Genomic DNA, 21,951 nt, shown 5'->3' on the forward strand with positions numbered 1-21,951 from the left:
GCACATGCGCAGACACTCCATGAGTCTCTGCCAGGTCTACATTTTTCACACACATGTTGATTAGATTTTATTGCTGGAAGAGTTCTTGTACAATAAATTAGCGTCAGTAAATTTTTTGTGTGTGCATGCAAACAAAATAATACTTATTTTACTGTTAAAGTATACAAGATGTGGTTGCATTGAGTAAATAGCTATTAAGCATGTCAAGCGGCTGCAAAATGGCGAAAAACAATTTTACCCTTAATTGTCCATAAGTGACACTAAAGAGGATCTTCGCCCACCTCCCAATTTTTTTTTTTTACCCCCCAGGTGGTCTGTTGTGCACATTTCAGATACTTACCCACCCAGAGGATCCAGTGTTGTCCCTCTGAGATCCTCCTGTCTTCTGACACCTTTCAGTACCACACTGACATGTTGCTTGTAACGTCATCCAGAGGCCTAGTCCCTTCCTGGTTTAGCCAGCGCACCTCCCGATGACACGGTGCTAGGCACGCTAACCTCCGCCTTTCTAAATGAAGGGCTGTGCATAGCTCCCAACTGTCCCTGATTTCGAGGGACTGTCCCTGATTTGGAGCAATGTCCCTCTGTCCTTCTTTAGCCATCATTTTGGTCTGATCCATATGGATATGTATAAAATGCACTTTTTATCTTTCAAAAAGTGTTTCCCAGTGCTAAACCTTTCATCCAAATTCTAAATGGCTGCATTTGTAAATTTTAAAAGCCAATATAAAGGAATAGTAGTGGTAAAAAAAAAGCCCTTGTGGATTTAGTTAACTTTTTATTTTGGTTAATTCTCCTTTAAGGGGGTGTGGTAGGGGGTGTGTCTTATGCCTACATACGTTTGATAGTAGGTGTCCCTCATTCCCATCTCATAATGTTGGGAGGTATAGGCTATGTCTCCTGGGATATGTGACGCACCTAGCCGAGTGACGTGCATGGGGGGGGCGGGGCCATACGTTTTCATTAAAAAAAGGTAAATAAACGTAACAAACAAACATAGAGAGATGGAGCTATTCATTTAGCGGTGGTGGTGGTGGTGGGGGTTGGGTTGGAGTTTCCTCAGAGGGTGAAGAGCCGCTTTAACTGGGAATTATGGCCCTAGATTTCTTTATCTCACTCCAAAGTTCACAGTGATATATAACATGTCTGGTGCATTTTCTGTTTATATATACATTTGCACCCTATGTAATTATTTGCATTTGGAGTGTGTGTTCCTGGAGGGTGCTGTAAATTTTTTTTTTTTTTTTATTGACTTTTTTGAACTTTTTATTTTCGAACTTTATTGCTATCACATGGGTGTGTGTGTGTGTGTGTAATAAAGCCCCTATGTTATAACATTGAAAGGTGACAGGTTCTATTTATGGAGACTTCAGGAATCTATTAGATCCCTAATGTCTCCACTGGCCTCCACTCCAGCAGATTAAGCACAGGACTTTACTTGATCGGTTGTTTACCTGACATTTCAACTGGGACTTTGACAGCTCTGAACCTGGAAATGCTCAGAGCTGAACACTTCCAGTTTTATTACTGTGGCAGGCTGGCAGCTACATGCACTGCGATGGCCCCCCACCCGCCTACTCCCCTGTGATTTGACATAGTAGGAGTTCATTAACAGATCCCGGTCAATGATTCATGGCCAGAACCTGCTGATTGGCTGTACCAAATCACAGCCTAGAGCTCTGTGTTGGTAAACAATACAAAGCTCAATACATAGAAAGTGATCGCTTTGTTTCTTTTCCCTGCTAAGCAAGGAAAATAAAGAAATCGATCTTTAGTACAAAGCAGCAAACACATCAACACTTGCTAGGCACACAATTAACTTGATTGCCCCTAGATGTTAACCCCCTCCCAGCCCATGTCATTAGTACAGTGACAGCGTATATTCTTAGCACTGATCACTGTATTAGTGTCACTGGTGATATCAGTGTCAGTTAGTCAGTGCCCACAAAGTGTCAGTTAGTGTCAGATTGGTCACCACACTATCACTGTCCCGCTTTTTTAAGTTGCTGATCGCCTTCATTACTAGTAAAAAAAGTAAATGAATAAAAATAAATAAAAAATTCCAGTATGTATCCCGTAGTTTGTAGACACTATAACTTTCATGCAAACCAATTATAATACACTTATTGGAATTTTTTTACCAAAAATTTGTAGCAAAATACATTTTTGGCCTAAACTTGAGAAAAAAAATATTTTTTTATCGGATATGTTTTATAGCAGAAAGTAAAAAAATATATTAATTTTTTTTAAATTTATCTTTTTTAGTTTATATAATAAAAAAACCCAGTGGCAATCAAATACTACCAAAAGAAAGCTCTATTTGTGTGAAAAAAAAAACTCTACAAATTTCATTTGGATACAGCGCTGCATGACCGCGCAATTGTCAGGTAAAGTAACGCAGTGCTGTATAGCAAAAATTGGCCTGGTCATAAAGGGGGTAAAATTTTTCAGAGCTTAAGTGGTTAAGCATAGAGGAGCTCAGGGAACGTCATCTCGCCATCCAGAGACAGTTTACTGTGGTCCCACAGGAATGGGAGAGCCCAGAAGTCCCAGCAAGTTGCACCAGCAGGGTACCCCCACCCTCAAAGTAAAAGTGATTGGGTTAAACTGTAGATCAGTTTTACATAAAAGCCAGATGGCACCCGAAAAAATGATACAAAGGTCTCAGCTTCTGCTTCTTGTGTTAATACCTCAAATACCAGGAGGTTTATAAATGTACCTTGGTGGACAATGGGTTAAGGTTCTATGTATCACCAGCAAGTAAAACTTGAAGTGTATGAAATTGTATTTTTAAATCCAACTTACGCTACAACTTATAAAGTGATGTACAGGAAGATTCATGCATTTTCTGGACAGGAAGTAGCTACTGACCACAAAACCATCATCGGTGACCTTTAAAAATGTGTTATCCAAGCATAAGGAAGTACCACAAGATAAACAGCATACATTTCCTTTTAGTATGTGTTTCACTTACTAAACTAATGTGTAAGCAGGTGCTTCCAGAATGCTCTATGTGATAAATGTTTTCTTTACATATTTTGCTCTACAGTATTCTCAAGGGGGAGTCTCGCTTTTAAGTTAGAGTGCTGCCTTAACGCTGATTTCATGTTTACCGCAGTCTCAGCTCGCCTTTGGGGGCGCTAGTGAGAGCTCGCTCCGGGTTCCCAGAGTGGGCACGTTAAGCCCCACCCACAAATCTTTTGGTGCTAGTTTTATTATCCCTTTATTCTAAGCTCAACTCTAGTTCCCGCGACCCTCCTCTATGCCCCAAGGGGGTGTGGTGCAGGAAACAGGGAGTTGAGAGGGAGCTGAAATTGAATTCTACAATTACCTCTTTATTTTACAAACATACACTCAAAGAGACCCTATCAACAACTTAAAAAAAGCCTGTAAAAACACAGAAATATCAAGTATTTTGCATGCTTAATTGCAGTGTTTTTCCTTTCCGTAAACAATTTTTTGATTGACTTGCAACGGCCTCTGCTGGCCCAGCTCCTCCACTCCTCCTCTCCCCTCCCTAACTATTTTTGTAGCAACTGAGGGAGGATCGAAGGGGAATACTATAGAATGCCAAATGAATAATGGTGGCATCTATCAGCAATCTCTTATGTAGGTAAATTCCATGCATTAAATACACTACCGTATATACTTGAGTATAAGCCAAGTTTTTCAGCACATTTTTTTGTGCTGAAAGTGCCCCCCTCGGCTTATACTCAAGTCAAGCACTTTTCTGGTGCAAAGAATGACATTTTCCAAACCGACTTTGGGGCCCCGTATCTCGGGACCACTTGGTGCTAGGAACCCCACATTTGGTGTGCAAACCCAGTGGAACTAGCACTACAACATATCGAAAGTTGGGGTTCCTAGCACCAAGTGGCCCGAGATATGGGGCCCCAAAGTCGGTTCGGAAAATGTCATTCTCTGCAGAAAAGTGCTTGACATTTTCCAAACGGAATTTGGGGCCCCGTATCTCGGGGTCACTTGGTGCTAGGAACCACTGGGTTTGCACACCAAATTTGGGGTTCCTAGCACCAAGTGGCCCCGAGATACGGGGCCCCAAATTCGGTCAATTGTGTCCATCTGCAGCAATGTCATTTTGGGACCCTTTGGGTCCAGCGACCCCAAATTTTGGCTGCAGCTAGGGGGCATATGGGAACCCTTAACTTCCAAGTTTGGAGTTCGGGGGACCTATGGCTGCAAATGGGCACAGTGAGGCATGCAAATGGGTATTGTTGATCCTCTTTTCCACTTACAGTAGCTGCGCATTTCTCACCCTAGGCTTATACTCGAGTCAATACGTTTTCCCAGTTTTTTGTGGGAAAATTAGGTGTCTCGGCTTATATTTATGTCGGCTTATACTCAAGTATATACGGTAATTGCACAGAAATTCTTATGGGAAGTTTTTTGTTGAAGTAAGTGGTCTACAGACAGGAAGACAATACATGTTCAATACATCTTCAGGCTCAATTTATTTAATTGAAACCTTGGACAGAGCCATTGGATATGAAAGAGAGGAGAGCGAGTGACCCATTGGGGTTGATTTACCAAAGGCAGATAGACTGTGCACTTTTCAAAGTGCAGTTGCACACTGCAAGAGAAGTTGCTCCAGATCTTAGTAAATGAGCAGAAGCTCTGCTGACTTCCATCATCCAATCATGTGCAAGCAAAAATGCTGTTTTTTTTTTTCCTTGCACATGATTGGATATTCTTTGGAAAGTGAAGCTTTACCTAATTTACTAAGCTCTGGAGCAACCGCAATGCATTGCTCAGATATGGTGTCATCAGGAAGCAGGCCCGACCCTGCTTAGCCTCCGAGATCAGATGGGATCGGGTGAGTTCAGGGTGATGTGGCCGTAGGCAGACTTCCTGATGATGCCATATCGATGAAATGCATTGAGAACGGGTTGCTGTTGAGAGTTCCAGGTTGCTGGTGACGTCATATCCGGGTGAGGTGGAATGCATGCCGAGTCTCTGGAGAGAACGGCGAGGCGCTATCTCATATATGCGCATGTTGATTGAGCTGGTGCCGTTCTGGGCACTATCAAATATAAGTGTAATAAATCGGATGTGTTTTAATTTGGGTTTCAATAAACGTACTGCACGATCAATCTACTATTGTTTTTTCTGGGATTTATGCATAAACAGTGGGTGTGCGAGAGGAGATTATATTGGTTGGAGCATCTATCCCATCTTTTCTGGTTGGATTAAACACTAAGGCTTTACTGGTCTTTATGGCCATGTGGATCTGGTGTGTTGGAGAGTTGAGAAGTTTTTCACAGTAGTACACGAGGCACGGTGGATGGGACTACAGGTACTCCTCACTTAACGACCAGGTCATTAAACGACTTGGTTGTTAAACGAGGAGTCACAAGTAATCAATATTTTAAGCATTCTTAACTACTCTACTGTATTGTGAAAAAGGTCTAAACACACAACTCCAGCTCAATGACGTTGTTTTAATTTGCATAAGTACAGAACACAAACGAAAATTCCGTACTGTACTGTACAATACAATGATGTACAGCGCGTCATTCAGGTAGGGAGAGAGCTGGTCTTAAGTCTGAGTGGTCATTAAACAGGTAAGTCATTAAACGAGGAGTATCTGTAATTGATTTTATTGAATAACAGAAGCACAGCACAGTTGAATTGTTTTGGTTTTGCATTTTCGTTTTTGTTGTTTGTTGTCATATTGGTTTAAAATGGACACTTTTTGAAAGTTATATGGACACTGTGATATAAATATCATTTGGTTAAGAATATATTTTTTGTGCGCTATTGCACATGATATATAATTGTGGAGAAGAATTTATGTTGTGATTTAACTTTATATTTTCAGTTTTTGTGGAGCGAACACATTCATTTATTTAGTATTTTGGTATTGCACTGAAAGTAGTACATGTTTTAGGAGTAGCGCCTTACATTATTTATTGACATATTTTGTAGTAAAATGTTCACTTAAAGGGGCAGCTGCCATATAGCACATAAAAGGTCTTAAGGTTGGCGCCATTAATACATCTCAATATAGTAAAAATGTTCATACTAGTCCTCTGTAGGAATGTAAAAAGAACACAAGGGGGCGCCAGACTAAGTGCAGTATGAAGACACATGTTTCAGTTCCAGATAATTATCCAATAAAACCACATTTTTTTCTGTTTGAAGTTTTGTTTACTTGCTAATAAAAGGCGCCAGACTAGGTGCAGTATGAAGACACATGTTAACGAGCAACTCACATGTATATGGCAAAAACAGGCATATCTGACAATCTGCGGCAAAATAATAGGTGGCCAGAATCACTGGGAGAATCTGGCCACCTATCATTTCACTGCAGATTGTCAGATATGCCTGTTTTCCCTATATAGATGTGAGTTGATCATTAACCACATACAAGCACATTATAATTGACTTATCTCTCGTATGGAGTCCTCCAGCGGTGAGCTGTCACCACTCCTGGAGCTTCCATCTTCACCCGATTTTCCTCCTGGGTTCACGCTCCCTGGCTGCTTGAATGTCTGGGCTGCAAACATGTCACTCCCGCACATGTGCGCAGGAGTCACCTTACCACGATACTCAGCGGGTGCCATAAATGTGGTATGAATTGTGCATGCGCAGCTCAGAAGACATTACCACTGAAAGGCCAGGAGAGGCACTTATGACAGAAGAGACGCTTCTGTTATAAAAACTATGCCTGTCAGCATTTTTTTTTTTTAAACTAGAGTTTAATACCGCTTTAAGTGACCTGATGTCTTTGTGCTGAGTTTCACCCCCCTCTGACTCAATCAGTATGGACCTGTTTTGTACATTGTGTAATTTCTGTTCCAGATAATTATCCAATAAAACCACATTTTTTTCTGTTTGAAGTTTTGTTTACTTGCTAATAAAAGGCCCCTAAGTTCTGAGACTAAACTTTGTCACACAGTTTAATTGCCTCCTGTGAAGTAGAGGAGGAAGCGGTGTCACGGCGTGGTGGATGTAGCACTCCATATTCTGTACAGTTGAATGACTCTCTTTATTGACTCTGGGATTTTAGGCAGTGCATGTATACTGTGCTGTAAACTTACAGTTGTGCTCATAAGTTTACATACCCTGGCAGAATTTATGAGTTCTTGGCCATTTTTCAGAGAATTTATAATTTTTCATACATGCCTTGTGGGAGGGGGAGGGGGTAGGGGGACCATTTTTAAACTGAAAGGCTGCAATAACAAGGCAGCAATGACACTGGAGCAAGGCTACACTGACAAGTCTGCAAATGACACCGGGGCAAGGCTACACTGACACTGACAAGGCTACACTGACACTGACAAGGCTACACTGACACTGACAAGGCTACACTGACACTGACAAGGCTACACTGTCAATGACAAGGCTGCAGATGGACACTGATAAGGCTGCATTGATGGGTATTTAAATATGTTTTTTTCCTTAAAATTCCCTCCTAAACTTGGGGTGAGTGTTATACGCCGATAAATACAGTATTATCATTTTATCCATTTTTATTGCTTTTATTAATCATGGACCCAGGAAGAATACCAATACAGTACCCCACTTATACGCTTATATATTATCTACTTTTGTGAGTAGCCATTTGGATGTTTTGTCTTGTCCAATTAAACAGAAGTTCTTTAATACTGCACTAAGTCTGGCACACCTTGTCCTTTTCTATTTCTGTTTTATAGAGCTATGCATATGTATAGAAGGGTAGGGCCCGAAAGTGACTCAAGCCCAGGGGCCCCCACCACCCTACGTCCTGCCCTGGCCACAGATCTTCTTCCCAACATCAGAGTGGGTCCTGACAAACCTGCACGCTCTTCCTCTGTGCAAAAAATAAATAAAAAAGATAAATACATGAAATAAAAATAATAGACAAGTAATATGTGCATTGTAGAAGGCGAACCTTCCGGTCGGTATAGAATTTGCGTTGAGCCAGCCAGAAGGCTCACCCAAGAAGTACCAAAAGTGACATGACCCAAGTGCCAGTGAAAAGTCAGTGGGGTCCCAAACCCATATTTTTTTTTCTGGCACTCCTAGGACGCAACCCCCAAGGGGCACATTACCACAGACAAGCTTTATAGTATTACCAAATACATTTTTTTTTTGTTTTGGTTACAGTGGATTAGAGTTAAAATTAGTGCCCGGCCGTAATCTCTATATCTGACCCCATCAGGATATATTGCCTTGCTTTCTATCCCTTTGATGCTAGCTCAAGAAATTCGGCAGTGGTTATTACCAGAAGAGAAGAGCGCAGACAACAAAAAAAAAAAAGAAAAAAAAGTTACAAAAAATGTTAACTCTTCCTTACTCTAAGAAAAATGTGTTAATGATTTTGTCTGTGTTCTTGTTGGACAGATTTGCCATCACTTCTTGTCCCCATAGGGATACAGATGACAGAAGCTCACACTCTGCACCACTCTATCCAAATAAAAAAAATATCAGGAGTTGGGTTTTAAAAGGATTTTGTATAGTGTCTTTGTATGTAATGCTTTTATTTTATTTATTATTTATTATTTTTTATGTTCAGTCCTAAAAACACATTTAACAATTTAGTCATTTAAATGTTAAAGCTAAATTCCATGATAAGCAAATATTGTTTTAATCCATGTGTATTCTTACTCCAGTCTTGGTGTGCTTTGTATATGTCTTCCAGATCTGTGCAGTAATCCAGTGTGAAACTTTTTCAGTGATGCTCTCTTTCCTTGTGCAGGGTGACCAGTCTTGTATCTGAATCCCTTGTAGTTTCAATCACAGAGAAACAGTCTGAAAGCAAACAGTTTTTCTTATGTTTTCTCCATAGAAAATTCATAATGCTTTGTGAATCTTTTGTCACAGGTGTACTCTATATTTCTAAAATAGAAATTTTATATACAAGGTAAAATATATATATAAAACATCAACTTAAAAACATAGAGGACTACAACAAAATGGCGCCCACATGCACACTGCATATAGTGAGCTTAGTTTAGCAAAAAAAAATTCTGTTTGGTCTCCTACCCATGGGAGCATACCCTCCAACATGTTTCATACATGTTAATCATAGAGGCCTCGATAGGATGAAACACGTTGGAGGCGATTCTCCCATGGGTAGCAGACCAACCTGAAGCCATATTTTACTTAGAGGAGCTCACTATATGTCAAGACAGGGTGGGGGTGGGTGCCATTTTGTTGTAGTCATGGGTTAAAACATGGATTACTTCTAGTTTACATTTACAGGCCAAAAGTGATACAAAGTTGATCTTTGCTGGCTTGTAAATGTAAAATAGAAGTAATCCATGTTTTACTCCATAACTACAACAAAATGGCACCCATCCCCACCCTGTCTTGACATATAGTGTGCTCCTCTTAGTAAAAGATGTGGTGAGATGCAGGTACCAGACTGGTCACCCTGTACAAGGAGAAAGAGCAACACTAATTGGTCCACAATGTCTAAGGTGGAGCTAAAGAGATTTGAGGTTTATAAGCAGAATTGGTTTATTAGTGGAGGGTGGGGATGGTGAACTGGCACAATGACGAAATTTTACATTTATTGATATAAAAAGATAATCTTATTCAGACCTCTAACTACAAGCGCTCCAGTTGCTTATCCAGTCTGTTAACCCTTTCCACAGACAAATATTGTATGTGCAAATAATACTGCTATTAACATTATTAAAACTACAGTAATACTACAGCAGCCATTCTTCTGATTATCTGGTTTGTCACTAGTTTTGTAAAGTACACTACAGTACATCAAATTAAGGAAGAAGAAATCAAGAGAGAATGAGGGAGTTTGGGGAAGAAAAGAAAGGAAGGAAGGAAGGTAGGAAAATGAAGAAAGGAGGGAACAAAGGAAGGTGATTAAATAAAGGAAAAGAAGGAAAGAGGGACGAAAGATAGAGAATGAAAGAAAGAGTGAGGTACGGGAAAGAAGGAAGGAAGGGAAATAAAGGAAGGAAATACATGTACAAATGTGCCTTAGCAATCTGGATTCCTTAACATTTAATCAGAAAGGCACACTCAACATAACTGTCTGTGATAAGTAGGAAGAAAGGGAGGAAGAAAGAGAGGGATTAAAGAAGGAACAAAGTAAAGTGTGCAGGAGGGATAGGAAGGAAAAGGAAAGGAATAAGGAAAGAGAAGGAAGGAACTATCTGACCACCCTATGGTAAGTATGAAGGAAGGAAGAAAGGATAGGAGGAAGGAAAACATAATGGAGGAAGAGAGGGGTAAAAGAAGGAAGGTGGAAAGGAAAGGAAGAGGACAAAGGGAAGGAAACAGAAGTAAAAAGGGTAAATAAAGGAAGTAAGGGAGGAAGAAAGAGGAATTAAAGAAGTAAAGAGGAAGCAAGGAAAATGAGAGATAAAGGAAAAAAGGGAAATGAGATAAGTAAGGATGAAGAAATGGAAATGAAAGAAGTGAGGAGGAAGAAAGGGTAATGAAAAAAGGGAAACGAAACAAATAAGAAGGAAGAAAAAGAAATTAAATAAGGGAAATGAAAGAAGTGAGAAGGAAGAAAGGGAAATGAAGGAAGGGAAATGAAAGAAGTAAGGAGGAAGAAAGGGAAATGAAGGAAGTACAGAGGAAGCAAGAGAAATGAAGGAAGGGAAATAAAAGAAGTAAGGAGAAAGAAAGGAAATGGAAAGAAGTTTCTATCTTATTCCATATCTGTCTTGTTTTTACAGCAACTCTGATCCACTGAAATGTGTTAATTGGCAGTTTGATCACATGATATTCATTTTTTTTTTCAGAAAGAAGATGGCACAGTAAACAGGGATTTTAAGAAAACGAAGAGCCCAGAGCAGATTAAGGAAGCATTCCGGGACTTTACAAAGGGGAACTCCACAATCTTGGTAAGGGTTACAGCTTCCTAATCTTTGCATGCAGCCATTGTTTGGAATGAACCCACACCACACCTACAGACTAAAAAGAGTTTTTCCTTTAAGAAAGGATTGTGATTCCCTGACATTGTGCTGGGGATATGTAAGACAAATAGTGCTAAGCTTAATTATTTTGTTTTAATGCTGAACCAATATCATTCTTCAAACCCAGAAAAACTCACACCTCTCTTTATTTAAACCTGTGTCTACAGACGTTGTACCTGAATCGCTTGGAGGATATAAGAAACACACTAGAGCAGTCGCCTTTCTTTAAGAGCCATGAGGTGAGCCATGTATATGTGTTGTTATCATTTCTTCCCTTATTTGTATGACACTGACATATTCCACAACACATAGAACCCTTTACATCACCCTCAACCCAAAGGAGCTTACAAAGTAACATTCCCAACAAAATCATGTAGTGCCCTTGAATTATCGAAGGAAAAGTGAAGCAGCTAGAGAAAGCCATGATGTTTCTAACATGAGTTTTGATGTTCCAGCCTTCCATCCAGTTGTACAGGATCCTCTCCTGTACTGAAATTGCTTACTCTGATTTTACTGCATGCTGTGAGCTTCTCACAGTGTGTATAAGAAGCTGCAGCAAGTCAGATAGAGTCCACCTACTGGTTGGGGGATCCTCAGCATCACCTAACCTTTTCCTCCCCAACCTGACGTTCCCTGGTCTGTCTTTTTCATTCATTGGATTTTAGTTCTTTCTATCATGGAGGCTCAGCATTACATATGGGCATTACCTAGGGCAGTCTACATGCAAATTCAGCCTGGCTACTCATCCAGACTGACACCTGCCCATGTAGGTGCTTTGTTGTTTTCCCAACTCCTTCCAAGAACCAGCCTACTGCTTGCATAAGGGCTGAGGGCTCTTGAGAGGAGTACTGAAGCAGGGTGCTGGGATGTTTTCAGGATGCTATGTACAGCACCCTGTTGATCCCTCCCACCAGCCATGTTCTGCCTGCCCTGCATAGAGAACAACAGAGATCCAGTGGTGATACCTCTGGATATAACATTAGGTATGTAACTTTACAAGTCTATATGATATAAGACAAAAAACAACAACCATAGGTGTGCACAGCATATTGTATTAGAGTGTGCACCCCAAAGCTTAAACACATATGTGTGTGCATGTGTATATATACTGACAGTGTCTGTAGGGCAGAGATTGGTGTCAGTAGGGCAGTGGTCAGTGTCAGTAGGACAGAGATTGGTGTCAGTAGGACAGGGGACGGTGTCAGTAGGGCAGTGGATGGTGTCTGTAGTTTTTTTGTTTAATTATCTAATTTTTTGATATTTTTTAGTTTGTTTATAATAATTTTTTTTAAATATTTTTAGGGGGCTTTGGTAAAATATCAGGGGTCTAAACAGGGGTTATCTAAGCCACATATGGTGACTAGGGTGTGCCCAGGCACACCTGGCACACCCTGTGCACATGCCTATGATAAGAACACATTCATTTTATAGAAAAGCTCACTATTCATCATTAAAAAGCTGTCCATGAGCTCCAGTCCAGTGACTTTGTCTGGTTCAAGATAATGTCATCAGTCCGCTGCAGGCAAGATGAAGTATTTCTTGAGTCTCCTCTCCCCCAGTATGTGTGCATGTGTATACATACTGACAGTGTCTTTATTGCAGTGGACAGTGTCAGTAGGGCAGAGATTGGTGTCAGTAGGGCGGGGGACGGTATCAGTAGGGCAGAGATTGATGTCAGTAGGGCAGTGGACGGTGTCTGAAGTTTTTATTTTTATTATTTTATATTTTAAATATATATTTATATTTATTTTTTACAGTTTTGTTTCTAATTATTTTTTTACAATATTTTTAGGAGCCCCGTTAGGGGGCTTTGGTGAAATATCAGGGGTCTAAACAGGGGTAATCTAAGCCACATATGATGATTAGGGTGTGCCCAGGCACACCTGGCACACCCTGTGCGCACATGCCTATGACAACAACACATTTATTTTATAGAAAAGCTCACTAGTCATCATTAACCACTTAAGGACAGAGCCTCGTTTTGAGATTTGGTGTTTACAAGTTACAATCAGGTTTTTTTTGCTAGAAAATTACTCACTAATAACACCCTAGAGAATAAAATGGCCTAGAGAGAATAAACATCCCTTGTAATAGAAAAAAAGCATGACAGAGCTCATATTTACACAATAAATAAATAAAAATGTCATTAAAAAAAAAAAAATGTCCCTTTAAGAGCTATGGGCGGAAGTGACGTTTTGACGTTGCTTCCGCCCTACAATGGTATGGAGCCGGGTGGGGGCCATCTTCCCCTCACTCAGCTCCATACCACAGTGGGGACAGGACCTGATCACCTATACCATTGCTGGCAGCTCTGGTAAGCGGCGGAGGGCACCGGAGCGTGGCGGGAGGGGGGCCCCTCTTCCGCCACCAATAAAAGGGATCTCGCAGTGAATCCACGGCTGAGACCACTTTTATCTTAAACCTGACCTCCCGCTGAAGAAGTGGATACTGGGGTTATGGCAGCTAGCTGCTGCCATAAGAACGATAATCCACTTCAAACAGCCAACGTAACACAACGGCGGGCGGTCGGCAAGTGGTTAAACAGCTGTCCATGAGCTCCAGTCCAGTGACTTTGTCTGGTTCAAGATGATGTCATCAGTCTGCTGCAGGCAAAAGGAAGTATTTCCTGAGTCTCCTCTCCCCCAGTGATCAGATGGCAACGTTGTAACTTTGTAGCAAGTCACAAGGTGAGAGGATGCAGCAGGATCTGATCTGTGCCAGACATTTGTCAAGACTGAGCCAAAATCTCGGTCCAGGAAATAGATGCTGACCCTGGAGGATGCCTGAACAAAAATTGCTCTGTCCTTTAGAAGAGAAAAGCAGATGGAGGCATTGTCAGGGGAAGAACTGTGATCTCTGTGAGATATTATAAATACCTGGAGGTCCATGCAGATAGTGCTTTGGCCAGGAGTCAAACTGAGGACCCCAGTGCTAACCACTAAGCCACTGTTTAAGGCTTAAGGTCCATTGTTGTGATCTGGTAAGTGAGGGTCATGGGCGAATACCTTTTTTTTTGTCTGTTGTGGAATGTGGTGACATTCCTCCTAAAATACAGCCACTACTAATCTTGAAAAGCTTTGCTCGCTGACATAGCAACCGCACCATAACAAATATCGTCTAAGCTGATGAAAATGAGAGTTCTTTCCCGGCTCTGTGTTTGTTTACATGCACAAGAAGATGAATGTTCCCCGGTCTTCAGAGATGTGGGAAGGGTTCCCAGACGTATTCCAGTACACTTGTCCCCTTCAGAGATCTCCAGAGAGGCTCATCACAAGTCACCATCTCCCATAGCTCAGAGTTCACGCTGCTTGACTGGAATGTTCCATCACCACAGTCCATTATGGCCGTTTTCTGCACTAGAAGACGAGTATGAAATATAGCTGAACATTTGTTACAAATGTTTGTATGCATTCAAAGAGCACATCCAAAACTTTCCTTTAGTTGTAGATAGGCCAGGAAAGGATTTGAACCTCTGTCAGGTTTTTATTGCAGTGTTTTTCCACTGGAGAGATCTCCTCTCACTTCCTATCCTGGTGACACATTGGGGTTGATTTACTAAAGGCGAATAGACTGTGCACTCTGCAAGAGAAGTTGCTCCAGAGCTTAGTAACTGAGCAGAAGCTCTATTGACTTCTATCATCTAATCATGTGCAAGCAAAATGCTTTTTTTTTCTTTTTTCTTGCACATGATTGGGTATTCTTTGCAAAGTGAAGATTTGCCTCATTTATTAAGCTCTGGAGCAACTGCGCTTGCACAGTGCAATTGCACTTTGCAATGTACACAGTCTATTTGTCTTTAGTAAATCAACTCCTTAGAATGTAAAAGGAAAGTTTGGGGTGCGGAATCTTTTATTGGTGTTGAGTACTTTTCATTGAGATTCAAAATCAAAGTAGAGGGAATCATTCCTCCTAGGCCTCTTTCACACAGGTGGCACTAAAAATATGGTTTTACCACCCACCTAAAACCTAACAGCAAATTTACAATGGCTTTTCTAGTTGACAGACGGCACCACCTGTCAATCTCTCCCATGGGACGATGCAGCATTCATGAGCCAAATGCTTGGCTCCCAGTTGCAGTTCATTAGTTCTATTACTCTATTTTAAATCACCATTCGGCAATAACAAGCCAATGCATTTAAGGTGTTTTGAGGCCCCACCCCCTTATCAGGGCTGCGCAACATAGAATGAAGCTTATGGAAAACTATTATGAAAGTCCCCACAACGTTATCAGGGCTGGGCAATATAGAATGAAGCTTATGGGGAAATATTATGATTAGGAAGGATCCTAATGGAAGGGAAATATAATCACTTCAGATGTCTAAGCACCCTGATGAAGGGGGGTCCTCTGAACCCCCGAAACAACTGGCAAGATTCTAACTAAAATCAAGTCTGATCTCACAAAAGTGAATACACCCCTCACATTTTTGTAAATATGTTATTATATCTTGTCATTTGACAACACTGAAGAAATGACACTTTTCTACAATGTAAAGTAGTGAGTGTACAGTTTGTATAACAGTGTAAATTTGCTGTCCCCTGAAAATAACTCAACACATAGCCATTAATGTCTAAACCACTAGCAACAAAAGTGAGTACACCCCTAAGTGAAAATGTCCAAATTGGGCCCACAGTGTCAATATTTTGTGTGGCCACCATTATTTTCCAGCACTGCCTTAACCCTCTTTGGCATGGAGTTCACCAGAGCTTCACAGGTTGCCACTGGAGTCCTTTTCCACTCCTCCATGACGACATCACGGAGCTTGTTGATGTAAGAGACCTTGCGCTCCTCCACCCTCCATTTGAGGATGCCCCACGGATGCTCTATAGGGTTTAGGTCTGGACACATGCTTGTCCAGTCCATCACCTTTACCCTCAGCTTCTTTAGCAAAGCAGTGGTCATCTTGGAGATGTTTTTGGGGTCATTATCATGTTGGAATACTGCCCTGCGGCCCAGTCTCCAAAGGGAGAGGATCATGCTCTGCTTCAGTATGTCACAATGTTGGCATTCATGGTTCCCTTAATGAACTGTAGCTCCCCAGTGGCGGCAGCACTCATGCAGCCCCAGACCATGACACTCCCACCACCATGCTTGACTGTAGGCAAGACACACTTGTCTTTGTACCCCTCTCCTGGTTGCCTCCACACACGCTTGAAACCATCTGAAACAAATAAGTTTATCTTGGTCTCATTAGACCACAGGACATGGTTCCAGTAATCCATGTCTTTAGTCTTCTTTAGTCTCCTTGTCTTCAGCAAACTGTTTGTGGGCTTTCTTGTGCATCATCTTTAGAAGAGGCTTCCTTCTGGGATGACAGCCATGCAGACCAATTTGATGCAGTGTGCAGTGTATGGTCTGAGCACTGACAGGCTGACCCCCCCACCCCTTCAACCTCTGCAGCAATGCTGGCAGCACTCATATGTCTATTTCCCAAAGACAACCTCTGGCTATGACGCTGAGCACATGCACTCAACTTCTTCTGTCGACCATGGCGAGGCCTGTTCTGAGTTGAACCTGTCCAGTTAAACCGCTGTATGGTCTTGGCCACCGTGCTGCAGCTCAATTTCAGGGTCTTGGCAATCTTCTAATAGCCTAGGCCATGTTTATGTAGGGCAACAATTCTTTTTTTCAGATCCTCAGAGAGTTCTTTGCCATGAGGTGCCATGTTGAATTTCCAGTGACCAGTATAAGAGCAATAACAGCAAATTTAACACACCTGCTCCCCATTCACACCTGAGACCTTGTAACAAAAACAAGTCACATGACACCGGGGAGGAAAATGGCTACTTGGGCCCAATTTGGACATTTTCACTTAGGGGTGTACTCACTTTTGTTGCCAGTGGTTTAGACATTAATGGCTGTGTGTTGAGTTATTTTGAGGGGACAGCAAATTTACACTGTTATACAAGCTGTACACTCACTACTTTACATTGTGGCAAAGTGTCATTTCTTCAGTATTGTCACATGAAAAGATATAATAAAATATTTACAAAAATGTGAGGGGTGTACTCACTTTTGTGAGATAATATGTGTATATATAGAGTATATTCTTCCTCTTTAGTCTTTTGCAGGCAGTGGGTGGCCTTCCAGTTGCAGCTATGAGTGCTGGTGTGATCATGTCATTGTCGCTCTCTGCATAGATATATGGTGCAAAGGTGGTATCCCCTCAGGGGTGGACCCATATAGCCCTCAGCCACAGTATCTCCTCAGTCTTTTGGACATCAATTAACTCAGAAGACTGAGTACATCTTGTGGCCAAACAGAAGTACAGGCGGAGGAAAATTTCCGATTAGGGAATAGTATTGCAGTCTAAACCTCCTTTTTTGTTTCTAAAACCTGCTAGGGAACAATATCATTTTTTTCTTAAAAAAATAACCGGGTTGGGCTTTTAGATTGCACACTAGAAACAGGTCACAGCTCATACACATTCCCTGGATGTCACTAGGACAGAAAGTAAGGGAAAAATCAATGGAGACCCAGACAGCAACACCAAAAAAAGCAACAGATCTAACCCTTTCCCTGACCAGCCAAAACTAAAAATACAGTTTGGTTGGGCATTTAAGTAAAAGAGTAAACCCAGCCAAAACGTTTTTTCTTGCTTTAGTACCATATTTCCATGATATTAATACAGATCTGTAGATTAGCCACTAGAGGGCAATCTGTAGTTCACTGCAGTCACTTGGACTGATTGATGCGATAACATCCACAGAGCACTCAAATTGTTTTTTCATAAAGCGCTGTCTGGCAGACTTGCTCTGAAAAGGGGGTAGTAAAGTACAACCTATGCGCAGAACTGCTGATTTCTGATTGGTTGCTTGAGATTTTTCCACCACTCCAGTCTTGGAATGATTAATACCAAAAAGAGAAGTTGTATTTCAGTTTTTCATTCTCATCTTCCTAGAAGGGAATACTTTTCACTTATTTCCTCATGAGAAAACTTTCTCTATTCTCTTTATACTCCCTTTCTGTGTGCAGCACATACATTGTTAGTGCCATTAAAGAATGGCTGCAGGGGTAAAATGTCTTCATTCTCATCCAGAGATGCCAAAGGCTACACAAGGCTCTCTGGCACACAAAATCATTTTCCTATTTGCTTTATTTAATGTCACCGGTGTACAATCTGTTTGCTTATTTCACATGCACCTAAAAAAAATAATTCACTGCATGCAATGAGAAAGCCTGAAATCAAGGAAAGACAGTCAGCTGGCTATATATCAAGTCTTGTCTTTTTATGTACAGGCAGTGTTGGTGACTAATACTGGCATGTCTCAATACAGTAACATATATATATATATATATATATATATGTTTCACCTTTTTTCATTAAAAAGCCATTTTTGAGCTCTAGTTCAGTGACTCAGTGACCAGTGTTTAGACTGCAACATTGTAACTTTATTGCAAGTGTAGCACCCTCTGGTAGTGTGCTAGAGAGAATAGGTAAATTTAAATTCTTCCACATGTTTGCTGTGTCCCCCACATGGCTTTCTTTCTACAATGGTTTTCTTCTTCCACTCTTCCATAAAGGCCAGATTTGTCGAGTGCACAACTAATACTTGTCCTATGGACAGATTCTCCCACCTGAGCTGTGGATCCCTGCAGCTCCTCCAGGTCATGGGCCTCTTGGCTGCTTCTCTGATTAATGCTCTCCTTACCCGACCTGTCAGTTTAGATGGACGGCCATGTCTTGGTAGGTTTGCAGTTGTGCCATACTCTTTCCATTTTCAGATGATGGATTGAACAGTGCTCCGTGAGATGCTTGGGATATTTTTTATAGCCTAACCCTGCTTTAAACTTCACAACTTTATACCTGTCTGGTGTGTTCCTTGACCTTAAAGATGCTGTTTGTTCACTAAAGTTCTCTAAAAAAAACCCTGAGGGCTTCACAGAACAGCTGTATTTATACTGGGATTAAAAATTACACACAGGTGGGCGCTATTTACTAATTGGGTGACTTCTAAAGACAATTGGTTCCACTAGATTTTAGTTAGGGGTATCAGAGTAAAGAGGGCTGAATACAAATGCACGACATACTTTTCAGATATTTATTTGAAAAAAAAATTGAAAACCATTTATCATTTTCCTTCTACTTTACAATTATGTGCCATGAATACTTTTTTAAGGCACTGTAAGTAGTGCAGGAACCTTTTTAAAGTTGTTATGAATTTAAGTCGCACATATTTGAACAGTTGTCATTGAAAAACATGGAGTGCGACTTGTCATGCAACTTTAGCTTCCAAAGTCACATGACCATGACAAGTCACAAAAGTGTGAATGGAGCCTTAGTATGCATGAGAAATAATATCTAGGTCCAGGCAAACAGCTAAATACACTTATATGCTGAATTATTTATAATTTATTATAAACATATAGCTGGATCCAACATTTTTTAAAATTTTAGGATAACTTCTGATTGGCCGGTTTGGTTTCTGTGCACACTGTGTTTTGCAATAAGTCCGTTTATTCACTGCGCGGTCGCTCCTGCAGGAAGGTGATGATTATTCTCTTTCTAGCAGGCGATGCTCACATATTCGGTGGGTTGATGTTCTATGGTTTGGCCGCTGTGCTCCTGTCGTGTAAAACACGTGCGGTTATGGTGCGCTCTATTCCAGTGGTCTGCTGTCACTATGGCGTGCGGCTAAATATGGCTCTTTGTTAAAACAAAATATATTTTATTCCTCCTTCATGACTCATCTAGTGTACAACAAAAGGTCTTATTATCTATTTATGAGTGTTAATTGTTTTCTGCCTGCCGCTCACAGGAACGGTGTGAGTGCCAAGTACATTCGCTCAGGGGATACAAAGATTTGGAGAATAATTGCTTATTGAGGCTTACAGAATGTCAGGAACATGAGGATGAATTTACTTAATTAGGTTCTCACTGGAGCGGATGTGTCTTCTACATGTTCAAAGGGACGTTATCCTGAAACAGGACTAAAATGTTGCCTTAAGCTTAAGTTGCACTCGGGTGGAAGGTTAACAGAAATTAATAGAAATTAAAGTGTTACTAAACCCAGGACTCTGCATTCACTATATCTGATCTCCCACAGTACACAGAACATGGAAATGCAATTATCTTAGTAAATATAAACTACTAGATACATTTTTTCATTAGCAGTATATAGCAGTCTTGTGACCTCTATCAGTTCCTAGTAAAGCTTGTAGGAGGGGTTTTCATTTTCCCTGATCCTCTGTCTGGGCATGTCTGGACAGTGCTGATTGGCCCTGTGCTAAACACATGCACCCTCCCAATAAAAGAAAACTAAACTCTAGCAATACACACCAAACTGAGCATGTGCCGCCCGTCCCCTGTCTCTGTAAATATCAGGTTATTTTTTGGAGACAGTGGAAGAAGAGGAGGATCAGAGAGATAGGATCAAACAGCCTTTTCACATAATGCAAAGGATTAACTCCTTAGGTTCCACAGTGAGTATAACAAGCATGCTTTACTGCATATACAGACTGATTTTACTGTTGTGGGTTTAGTAACACTTTAAGTCACTGCAGGTTTGGGGTACTAAGAAGATACAAAAGCTGACACTGCTGAAGCCTCCTTTTGAAAATGCCAGTTGCCTAGGTGCTATATTGAGGGCCCAGAACGTTAAAATTTTTAATATTTTCTATGTCACTGACCTGGAATAAATAGGGTGCTTACTTATCTCCACCTCGTACAATCTGAGAATGCTTGGCAGTGGCTCTCTCCTCACTAGACATGGAGGCAGCAGCGGGAGCCATGGGCTTCTACTACTGTCCATCACAGCCTGTGAGGATCACTTTCAACTTTAACCAGTTTCGAGACAATTCTGACACTTCGCTCCTACATGTAAAAATCTACTGTTTTTTTTTTGCTAGAATATTACTTAAAACCCGCAAACATTATTTATATTTTTTAGCAGAGGCCCTATAGAATGAAATTATGGATGTTGCAATTTTCTATGTGACATGTGGTATTTGCGCAGCAGTTTTTCAAACGCAATTTTTTGGGAAAAAATACACTTTAACCACTTTCCGACTGCCTTCCGCATATATACTGCGGCAAGGTGGCTCAGCTGGGCAAACCGACGTACCTGTAGGTCGGTCTGTGCATGTGGTATTGCGGGAGCTCGCCTGTGGCTCCTGCGGACTTGTTGTCTGCCGGCCACCCCGCGATCGCGGTGAAGAGAGGCAGGGCTGGATCTGCCCATGTAAACAATCCCCGTTCTGACAGGGGTGGAGAGAGAGATCAGCTGTTCCTAGTGATCAGGAACAGCAATTTCTCTCTACTCCCAGTCAGCCCGTCCCCCAAACATATAGGAACATTTAACCCTTTGATCACCCCTAGTGTTAACCCCTTCCCTGCCAGTGCCATTTATACATTGATCAGTGCATTTTTATAGCACTGATCACTGTATTGGTGTCACTGATCACCAAAAGTGTCACTTAGGGTCAGATTTGTCTGCCACAATGTTGTAGCTCTGCTAAATATCGCTAATAGCCACCATTACTAGTAAAAACAATAAAGAAAATAAAAAGTCCTTAAATCTTCCCCCTATTTTGTAGACGCTATAACTTTTGCGCAAACCAATCAATATACGCGTATTGCGATTTTTTTACCAAAAATATGTAGCAGATTACATATCGGCCTAAACTGTTGAATACATTTGTTTTTTTATATTTTTTTTGGATATGTATTATAGCAGAAAGTAAAAAATATATATATTTATTTAAATTGTCAGTCGTTTTTTGTTTAAAGCACAAAAATAAAAAAACGCAGAGGTGATCAAATACCACTAAAAGAAAGCTCTATTTGTGGGAAAAAAAGGACATCAACTTTGTTTGGGTAAAATGTCGCACAACCGCCAACCGCGCAATTGTCAGTTAAAGTGATGCAGTGCCGTATCGCAAAAAAATGATCTGGTCATTAAGGGGGCAAATCCTTCCGGGGCTGAAGCGGTTAGGTAATGAAAAATAAAAAAAAAAACAATATTTACCCCAATTTTTTTGTATAATGTGAAAGATGATGTTACGCCAAGCAAATAGATACCTAACGTGTCACGCTTTAAAATTGCGTCTGCCCGTGGAATG

The 21,951-nt window shown here is 41.0% G+C and overlaps 1 protein-coding gene across 1 annotated transcript in view; it reads left to right on the top strand.

Annotated features, from left to right (window-relative positions):
- The window catches only part of ITPKB (inositol-trisphosphate 3-kinase B), a 164,132-nt gene that overhangs the window by 130,863 nt on the left and 11,318 nt on the right, over positions 1 to 21,951 (top strand). Inside the window, exons 6-7 of the mRNA XM_073628302.1 lie at positions 10,719 to 10,820; positions 11,060 to 11,131. Coding sequence (XP_073484403.1) covers positions 10,719 to 10,820; positions 11,060 to 11,131 — 174 coding nt within the window. The remainder of the gene's footprint in view (positions 1 to 10,718; positions 10,821 to 11,059; positions 11,132 to 21,951) is intronic.

The sequence above is a fragment of the Aquarana catesbeiana genome, linkage group LG04, assembly GCF_042186555.1.
Source record: "Aquarana catesbeiana isolate 2022-GZ linkage group LG04, ASM4218655v1, whole genome shotgun sequence".
NCBI classification, from domain to species: Eukaryota; Metazoa; Chordata; class Amphibia; order Anura; family Ranidae; genus Aquarana; species Aquarana catesbeiana.